Source organism: Nuphar pumila, chromosome 15 (genome assembly GCF_984573655.1).
Source record: "Nuphar pumila chromosome 15, dmNupPumi1.hap1.1, whole genome shotgun sequence".
Taxonomy (NCBI): domain Eukaryota; kingdom Viridiplantae; phylum Streptophyta; class Magnoliopsida; order Nymphaeales; family Nymphaeaceae; genus Nuphar; species Nuphar pumila.
The window spans coordinates 9,386,168-9,396,473 of NC_143263.1; the positions used below are offsets into that span (position 1 = coordinate 9,386,168).

Genomic DNA, 10,306 nt, shown 5'->3' on the forward strand with positions numbered 1-10,306 from the left:
ATTTTGTTAATGGCCATCTAATGTAATTATCTGCTTTAAGTTTTTGTAAACTAATCGGGATTGCTTTAATAATACATTTTTTATTTATAGGTAAACGGAGAAATAACATAAAATTCTAAATAATTATTAAAAGAAAAAGCACTTAAATTTACACAAAGATATTGTAATCCTTGTAGATTATACTAAATATTCATTACAAATACATCACTGTCACATTGCCCACAAGGGCCCCACCATCCTGACAAGGGGTGACCGTGGTTTTCACCTAACATAGGATGACCACATGTCGAAACCTATGAGGGCATCCCTTGCTAAGGTCGAAATTGAACAAGGGGACCTCCTGGTTTTTACCAGCCAGAGGATTGCCAATATTGCAATCAGTGATTTTTTTTTTTGTGGGGAGCTGGTTTTTTTTTTTTTTTACATGAAGAAACCTCTCACATGATCAAAGACCTAGCCGCACGGCTCTGCCTGTAGTACTTATGGTCGATGTCCTGACAGTTTAATCCGTGGGCTTGCCCGTTGCCCACAGGGAGTCGAGAAGCTAAAAAAAATAAAATAAAATTATGGGTTTCATCAATTAACAATGACTTAACCTAGTTAACCATCCAATGGGTCCAAACATTAAAAAAAAAGTGCTGTAAGGATAAGGATTCCCTGCGGACATGGCAGGGGAACATGCCTCTACCCCATTTATTTTCATTGCCATCACTGCTATGTTAAAAATGTGTTTGGTGGTTAGGTGGCCTGATGCTGCTGGTCCAGGTGCAGTAGTTCTCAAAGTTGGTAATAACCATTAGATCCAAACAACCCCCAACAAGAGGAAAGTTAGGTAAATGGTTTTGGTACGTTCAAATAGAAAACTTCCGTAGGTAAATTGCCTTGTAGCTCAAGAACAAAGGATGGTCCATGGGCAATAGGATGCATAGCAAAGCACATCTGTCAGATGGACAACAAGGTTCATGGCAAACAAATCTTGAGGAAATCAATTAAATTTGCCTCCCCTTTGCTTCCACACACTTGGTCAACATGGGGTAGAGCACATGACTTGACACGCCAAAAGGTTGACAAGGATAAGGAAATAAGGGTCGGTCTTAAAATAAAGTTCGAAATGATCTGTACTAAGTCCAAAGGAGCAGTGGCCACAACCTTAAATAAGGTTATCTATGTAAATAGCCGTTAATGACATTGATTTTATAACTCAAATGTTTTAAACAAGAGACCAAAACACGAGAGAATTTTCTGCTAAGCCACTCGAGTTTAGATTGTCTCCTCCCCCGACCTGTTTTTAGAATTATAACCCCAACAAACTGCACCTGATCGCGCTGGCTCAGCCTGCCATACCTATGGTCGTTGTGCTAGCAGAGTAAAACTTCGAGGCCAGTTAGAAACCTGAATTTCAGTTTTGCACATGGCTAAGCACATAGGTCAGAAATTCTCTTAGCTTGAACAATGCTAAAAACTGGGTCGATGGTCGATTAGAACTTGGCCTTTCTTTCTAAGATACTACTTATTAGCTCAACAAGAAACAGTTTTTTTTATAGGCAAGCTGAGATTAGGCAGACCCCTGCCAGTTATACAACTATACCATTGGGTTTTGAACCTTCAACATCCCAACACAAGGTGACGTTCTCTAGCTGATCCTACCAGACCCCCTTCATAACATGATATCTTTTTTATAATAAAGAGAAACCACTGTCGTCCTGTTACAGGTCGATAGGTGCCATGTTGACAGTGGCCATGTTTTCGAGTCCGCGATATACTCCCCCTGCCCATGGAGGATAGTTTTTGTTAACTTTAGCTATTAGGCAAAAAACACACACCTTGGGTATTGAATGTCTGATGAGTCTTTAACTTGAACTTCATAAGCCAACCCACCTATCCAGGTGTGCAGAGTTCTTATGAGCCAAAACCTACATAATATTAATTATCATTGATTTAAGTGATAACATTGGGTTTTGAACCTTCAACATCCCAACACAAGGTGACGTTCTCTAGCTGATCCTCTGCTGCCCCAAGGGGGTTTGGCGTAGTGGGATTGGGGCCTTGGCTGCTAGACTGACAGTCAAAGTTCCATTTTCATAGGTGTTTATCCTCTGAGCAAGACAATGTATAGCATAGGCCCAGAGGGCAGGGATCCTAGCCTCAAAATTTCATGTTGCTGGCAGGACGACCATAGGTATGGCAGGCTGAGCCAGCACCACTAGGTATGGGTGCTGGGTGCCTTTTCTTAGGGTTATAAATAAAAAAAAATGATCCTCTGCATATCTAATTAATAGATAACCTAAGAAACTAATCATACCCTAAGCTTGGGTTCTGAAACGGTCACAGAATCAGATCTCAGTTTATTAAGTACAATGCAAACAAATATCCAATCCAAAACCCATCTGATTTATATTAGGGATGCAAACGGTTGGGATCGGAAACAGCCAAATACATGGGGGAGACGGGTCCTATCCAGCCAGATCCGGAACAGTCAAAAGTTGCAAAACTCCCATCCTGGACCCGTTCCATTTGCATCCCTAATATATATTGCTAAATTAGCCAAAATTGACATCTAATTCCGAACTAAACTGAGTCAGGTCTGCTGCCAATCTAAGCTTGACTTGCAGGAAGAGAGATCAGATAGCAAGCTTTTATCAACAATTAGCAGTTTGATGTTGATCCCATGTTCACCATGAAATAGTGGCAACATTGTGATTCACATGTAATGCAATGTCTAACAAGGGAAGTATGATTGAATTTCAAAATATTATAATAGCCTCATTTGGTTATTAATTTGTCTTCAAGATTCTTCAATCCTTCGAGATAACAATTAACAAGTGATCGCCTTTCTTTGTTTAAAAAACCAGTGAATTTAAAAAGAACAAATATGAGATCACCAAATCTACACAGAGGATCATGTGGGCCATCATTGCACTACAAATGACCAGATTTTGAAAAAGACGTTGGCAAACAAAATTACCAAAAGACTTCCATCAATTTCGTCAAATACATTACAACCCCAAGTGTCCAACATCTTGACCTCAATGCAAATGACAGAAAAAGCCCTCCTTTGAGTTTCACCATCACCGCTCTCTAAAATCAATGGGATGCAGGAAATCAAACAAAAGATGTGGGTTACATATTGCAATTAATCTAAAAGAGGACAGGAGGATCACATATGTCCTACCCAAAGAACTCATCTACCCTTCTGCTTTCCTTTGTACTGCTTGTGCTTGTGTAAGAAAGAAGTCGGGGGAAAAGAAAGAGAGGAGATCTCCAAGCAATCTCACGTTTCCCATTTGGGTCTGACGGAATTTGCAAGATTCGGTGAAAATCTGGTCGGATCTTGCAGTCTAAGATCTTGGGTGCGTCTATTTCAGCACCGAATGTGATGGGCTTTCTTTCATTGAGCTCTTGAGAGCCATCATCTGTCCCTCAACCCCTTAGTTCTCTGCAACCCTTTCGGGATTCTTGTGCCAAATGGAAGCCATGAGTGCATCAGCATCAAAATCTCCCTTTCATGTTCTTGCAGTCGATGACAGCCTCATAGATAGGAAACTGATAGAGAAACTCCTCACAATATCTTCCTATCAAGGTATGTTTTAATCAAAGCCAAGAACTATTTCTTCAAACCCCTCATCTGTTCTTCCTTTTTGAAGCTTCTTTCTTTTGTTCTGTTTTTTGATGTGTGGGTATTGTTTGGTGCAGTTACCACCTTTGATTCTGGGACTAAAGCTTTGGAATATTTGGGTTTGAATCATGTATGTATTTGGTTTTGGGTGCTTCTTTTTTTGGATGATAAGCTTCCTGGTATTTTTTATTGATTGCTAATGATGGGTGCTTTTTCATATAGGAAATGGAGGTTAATTTGATTATTACAGACTATTGCATGCCTGGGATGACCGGTTATGATTTGTTAAAGCAGATCAAGGTGGGTTAATTATTTTTTTAATCTTAATTTGATGTATTTTTCTTTTCTTTTTACTTACAGTTTTCCCAATTTTTACAGGGTTCTTCTTCTTTAAAGGATATACCTGTTGTGGTTATGTCTTCTGAGAATTTGCCGTCTAGAATTAACAGGTGAGGACAGTTTTCTTTGTTTTTGTTTTCCTTTATATATATTATAAAGGTCTTAAAAATCATATGTATAGGGTCCGATAAACAAAAAAATGTTCAAAAAATTTAAAAATCTAAAGCTTCTGTTAAGTGAGAGTAGGTACTCCTGAAGCACCCTATCATTACCAATATTAGAGATGGCAGTGGACGGGAGGAAAATGGGTGGGGGATGGACTTACTCTTGCCCAGACTCCCTGATCCCCATTAAGGAAACTACTGTTATACTTTTATATGTATTATAAAATCTTTTATATATATATATATAACCCTAACTTAAAAACCCTTCATAGAATCTCTCCTCTGTTTCCTCTAATCAGTCGTCCTAGTTCTCATTTTTCTCTCCTAATGAAAAAGGCAGCAGCGGCAGGACAAAAAACGGGGTGGGAAGGGATGTCAAAATCAAAACCCTTGCTGAAACGATAATAAGGGGCAAAATTTTGAGACGGGATTGGGTTGGAGACCTTTCCCCGCCCCTCCACGGTCCACTGCCATCCCTAACCTATATATATATATATATATATATATATATATATATATATATATATATATATATATATATATATATATATATATATATATATATATATGCTACCTCTGTTTTTGAGTTGTTACTGTGTTGTGAATTAGAAGTCCTCTCGGTTGGCTAAAACTTGAATGACAACAGGTGTTTGGAAGGAGGAGCAAAGGAATTCTTTGTCAAACCAGTACAGTTGTCAGATGTGAATAAGCTTAGACCCCATTTACTGAAAGGGAAAACCAACGAGGAGAAACTACAGGAACAACCCTCACAGCAACAACTTCAACCACAACCCCAACATCACCACCACCAACAGCAGCCACTGCAACCACAGAAACACCAACAACAGCAGCAGCAGCAACAACAATTGAGCCCAAACAAGAGAAAAGTGAACTCGGATATCTTTTCCCCAGAGAGTAGAAGGTTCAGATTTGGCGGGTTGGCTTTCTCCTGACTCTTAGGTGTACGTGGAACTGGAAACTCTTTTGGATGACCATCAACCAAAAGATGCTGTTTGTCTTTGTCAATACATGGATGATGGTGAATTCTTTTCCCTTTAAGTAGAGAGTTAGTGCCCTGTAAATCCATTCATTCAAATTTTGATGTGCTCAATTTTGAAGATGTCATGTATCTATCGGATAATAAGTTAATGACTTATTTGGAATTAGTTGTACCTAGCCTATTGCTGATGCCCCCTTTCTTGCACCTTTTTTTTTGGGGTGGTGTGTTACATATATTGGCTTGGTGACGTAATTTTGTATAAATGATTAAAAGCTTGGAAACTTAGTCAGAAATATAGCCGTATTTTTTAAAATCTCAGTGATTTCATCGTGAGATTTTCAAAAACTGATACAATCCCAAAACATGTTATTTTCAAAATATCACCTCATGTTATTGCGTTGTTAACATGATATTATTTTTTTTTGTTTTTCTTGTATTTCTATATATTTTCTTATATATTGCAAGAGTTTCCTTGATTTCCAGACATGTTAATATACCAACATTTACCATGATTTTCTTTTAATCTATTGCAAGATTTTCCTTTGGAGATAAAATCCTGATAACGAGATCCGTGAGAGCAGGGGCGTAGCTAGGATTCATGTGAGGGGGGGGGGGCAAACAGGGGTGAAGCAAAAAAAAATTTATTTGTGCAATAGTCGGGGGTTCGGGGGCGCGCTGCCCCCGAAATTTTTTTTTTTGAGATAAAATAAAAAATGGCTACAATTATTAATAAAAATCTATTTCATATGGACAAATCAAACTATTTGCTGCAGTCAGGGCTGGGCTACAAAAATGGATAAAAATCTATTTCATATGGAATCAGGGCTGGGCTAGGACTGGGCTTTAAAATAAATAAATAAATAAATTTAACTGTTTCGGAAGGCAGGCTACAGCCCAGTCCTGCCCCCCCTAGCTACGCCCTTGCGTGAGAGTGTGTTTGGATCTAGTTTAAAAAAACATATTTCTATTTAGTGATTTGTCCTTGCTTTTTTGTTTTATTGAAATTATATTCATCAACTTTGGTTAAGTATAAAAGTAGCACATAAGATTTTCCATCTAAATCATTCAGACGTCAAACTTCACATTCTTGTGAGTGCAATTTAGAAAGAGAATGCTTTTGGATAATTTGTAGTTCAAGGAAAAAATATTGCTCAACCGATTTCAATATTTTACTCTGGCAACTTAGAAATTAACATGTCCTAATGATTTGTTTGTCAACCGATTCCAATATTGTACGATCTTTAAGATGCGATTATTTTTTTCTTTTGGTTTGCCTTTTTCTTAATAGATTAATGAAAAATCACGTAATTGTATAAAGTCAAGATACACAATGATATGGATTTTCTTGTTCACATACTATTCATCTTCTGCATTTATAAAGATTGAGAACAAATTGTAGATATTATAAAAATTAATATTAAGGTGGTTGTTAAGTTTTCAAATGAACATAGCTCTAATGATTTATAACGACCATTTTTTCAAATTTGAGCTGTTACACAGAATTCAATGCCAAATCAGACTCAATAATGCTTGGGTACCCAAGTCAAGCGCCTGGTTTACTTCTGGGGTTTTAGACGCGTTAGACTGTGGTCATACTTGCCCGTGTGGGTCCCATGCAGTAAACTCAAACTGGGTCTTGGTCCAAGTGGGCTCCATATGTTACCCAAGCTGAGCCAAAACCATGGGTACTTGTCCAAATGTGGTCCTTACCCCGATGGGCTCTGACCCATTGGCTAGCCTATCCTTCAGTTATGGTCTTGGGTTGCCAAGTCCATTCAAATTGAGGCCCATAGTAGACTGGGATAGATTGAGTCAGTCAAGTCCTTGGTGAGACTTTGTAGGTTTGACTAAGTGTAACATAGAATCAGAAAATATCCAGGATTCTGCCTACTATTTTGTGGAAGTCTTTAACATGTCTAAGTCCATTTGGTGACCAAGTTCAGGCTGAGTTAAATTAGTATTAAAATGGCTTAGATCCAGGCTGATCCTAGTTCGATCCAACTTACTTCGTATGTGTCAGAGAATCAGATCCAGTAAGTCCAAGTCCATATCGAATATGACAGCCAGCCATTTCCTTGTGAGCAAGACAAGCTACCTTTGAGACCAAAGGGGGCTCCGCTTGTCTGGCAGGAGCAGTTTGTGCAAGTTGGACGTTGCAAGTTCGAATCCCCTAACCCCAGTTTTCTCTGTAGAAAAAAAAAAAGATAAGCTACCTTTGGGAGCTTCTTTTCCTTCTGCCCAACTCTTCGAAAACAACTTTTGATTTGCATGTGCTTAAGCATATATCTATCATTCACTTTGATTCTGTTGGGAGTTTCTTTTTCTTCTGCCCAACGTTTTGATTTGCATGTGACCAACACATAGCGAGCATTCATTTTGAACCAGAATCAAAACACTGATTTTGAGGTGGATTGGGTATAATGTGGTGAAGCTATTGTACTCTTGCACATCTTTCTGATGAGATCTTTCTTCTTAAGTATATATACAAAATTTACTAACCCAAGTTCAATAGCTATATGAATTGGCTTAAGGTATTCAAGTTAAGGACATCATGTGTTTGATACTTAAGTTGTGGATCTCGTGGAAGCCAGAGAAAAACCATTCCCGGTGGGGCAGAGGGGGATTACTTGTAGAGTTTTTTCACTGCAGACACCGATATAATGTCAGTCAACATGGCACCTCTCAACCCATAACAGGATGTCTAAACTAATCCGATGGTTTCTCTTTTTTATCCCAAAATAATAGAAAACCAATACAGTGATCTTCTGGATCTGATCCGAAATCAATAATGCGAAAGATAACAGGTCAATCTGATACAGGTCTATATTGGAACCATAGTAACTACCATGGCACTTCTGAAAATATCATTGAAACTGAACATATGTTGTCATAAATTCAATTCATAAGAACGATCTCCTTCAAGATTTTCCTTTAATTTCTACCATGTTTATTACTCTCACGAGTCATGATTTTCTCTTATATATTTCATTTTATTTGTTTATGTTTTGGTGCTTGAGAAAAGCAAACAGTTTGTGAAATCTCACAAGATAACTGAAGAAATATAGGGAATATATTTGCTGCAATTGATTGTAGGTATAATTGGCCTGAGATCCCATGACGCAAGCTGTTCTGATTCCATCTAACATTGTAGATGTTTACAACATGGTTGATTTGTTAGGAACGGACTCCGAAATCATATTTTTTTAATAAAAACATGGTTTTTTAAGTCAAGAAAATTCAATGCATTTACCAAATTTGATTTCTCCACAGCTGAAGAACTGCTCAGATGAGATCCAGCTATCTTTTTGGACCTTATAAAAACAAGGCACTTCATTTATGATAGTGCAACCTAACCATCCAGCTATCTCATTCTGCCTGGTATGTAAGCCAATGTTTAGTTGTCATGAACAAACTAAGAAAAAGATTAATTTCATTATTGGGGTAAACATGGCTCTCGAAATATGCCAAAAAAAAGAAAAAGAAAAAACCCTCTCAAAATAAGTTATTTCCAATAACTTGAAAATCATGCAATTTCGCCATCAATGACTCAAGCATAATGTGTGGATTTGGAGGGCAGATCAGGTGATCTGTCAAATCACTTTAAAAAAATGATTTGACATCTTCACCGTCCATTGCTTCATCCCACAAGACTTCATGGTCCTTGTTTACATTGTGGATGGTGAGGATGCCAAATCTCTAAAAGTGGTTTGACCGATCACTTGATCTGCTATGGTGGATTTGCTCCTTAAATCAGTTAAATGGACTCTTCATCCAGATGGTATTGATTACCTTGGATCCACCAAGATCTGAGTTGGTGGGATTGATCTGGACTTGGATTAAATCAGACCACATGCCTCATATTTGAAAGCAATTCCAGCCTGTTTATAGGCCCACCAAAATTACATTTAGGGACCAACTTTATACCTCTAATTCGAAATATGGGCCCCTATTTTCTTTAAAACTGCCAAACAAAGTTCTGCATTTATTGTTGTCTTTTAAGTTTTAACTTGTTAAAATCACAAGTCAAATTACAGCATTGACCTTCATGATTAAGAGTTCAAACTGTTTATTTTTTCTTATTTTTATCGGAATGAACGAGTATTTTTCAATTTTTAGAGAACAATATAAAAATCCAAAAAGAAATCACGTTTACTAAAATGATAGATTGACCTGAAGCACTTGTTTGACTGTTTTCAAGAAAAGTTTGGCTCATATTTGGAATTTCAGAAAAGTGTGGCCCATAGGTAAGAGAAGGTTGGCCCTAAATGAAGTTTCTTTAATAATTATGACCCAGTGATGCTAGATTTGGGAGCAAGAAAATCTTGAAGGGTCGTACTCTGACTAACATCACACTAAGATTCATTGGACTTGCACTAGGCCCATGTGAATTGTTCACAGACTCACCAAATTGACTAGGTCCGTCCAGCAGTGGGTCAAACCCTTGCTAGGCTTGACACCCACACAACCATCAACCGGCCTCAATGATCGAGACTACTGTCAATTATTGGAACTTATGTCATAGTGGCACGCTGTTTGGAGTGCGTGTCAATGGTGACACGAGTCAGATACACTATGACACATACAAACATTAATTTAATATTTTGTAATAATTTTTATGAAAATTGATTATATTGTAAGATAAAAATGTCACCTTTTATGAAATGCCTTACAATTTTTTAAGTCTGCCATGATTAACAAATTTTTGGCTTTAAAATAATCTTTTTTAACTTTCACACAAGGGAATTTTTTTCAGGTATGTGGATTTTTTCTCAAATATAAGAATATGTGAATATTTTATGAAATATGCAAATTTTGTACTATAAGTTGCAAAGGTTTTCAAAATATACACATATTTTTAACTAAATACTTTCACATTTGCGAATGTTATGAGCTTTCTATGCACACGTGAATATCCTTACACATTTGCTAACGTCCTCCTACATATACACATTTGCTAACGTCCTCCTACATATAGATATATGTGTGTGTGTGTGTTTGAGTTGAGAATGTCCCCAAAACGTGTGAACCTCCTTTTTACTAAATATTTTTACATTTACGAATGACTGACGAACTGGTTCACTCTTTATCAATGTCATCAAGGTCATTCTTTATGCTCAAGGGGGATTTTTCGAAAGCAACTCGGTGGTGCATGAGTTCCTTACCTTCTCTCTTAGCAGATGGGATTTG

At 37.5% G+C, this 10,306-nt stretch overlaps 1 protein-coding gene across 1 annotated transcript; it reads left to right on the top strand.

Moving 5' to 3' along the window:
* Positions 1-3,236: 3,236 nt before the first annotated feature.
* Positions 3,237-5,286, top strand: LOC149814411 (two-component response regulator ORR3-like). Its single transcript, XM_089988647.1, has 5 exons — positions 3,237-3,580; positions 3,694-3,746; positions 3,839-3,916; positions 3,995-4,065; positions 4,766-5,286. Exons 1-5 carry the CDS (start codon positions 3,466-3,468, stop codon positions 5,070-5,072), a joined length of 624 nt encoding a protein of 207 aa, XP_089844773.1. The 5' UTR covers positions 3,237-3,465; the 3' UTR covers positions 5,073-5,286.
* The last annotated feature ends 5,020 nt before the right edge of the window (positions 5,287-10,306 follow it).

Excerpts from the sequence above, each read along its gene's own strand:
- LOC149814411 (XM_089988647.1), top strand. The coding sequence starts at position 3,466 with ATGGAAGCCATGAGTGCATCAGCATCAAAATCTCCCTTTCATGTTCTT. Across the intron at positions 3,747-3,838 it reads AATATTTGGGTTTGAATCAT|GAAATGGAGGTTAATTTGAT; the intron begins GTATGTATTTGG and ends TTTTTCATATAG. Across the intron at positions 3,917-3,994 it reads ATTTGTTAAAGCAGATCAAG|GGTTCTTCTTCTTTAAAGGA; the intron begins GTGGGTTAATTA and ends CAATTTTTACAG.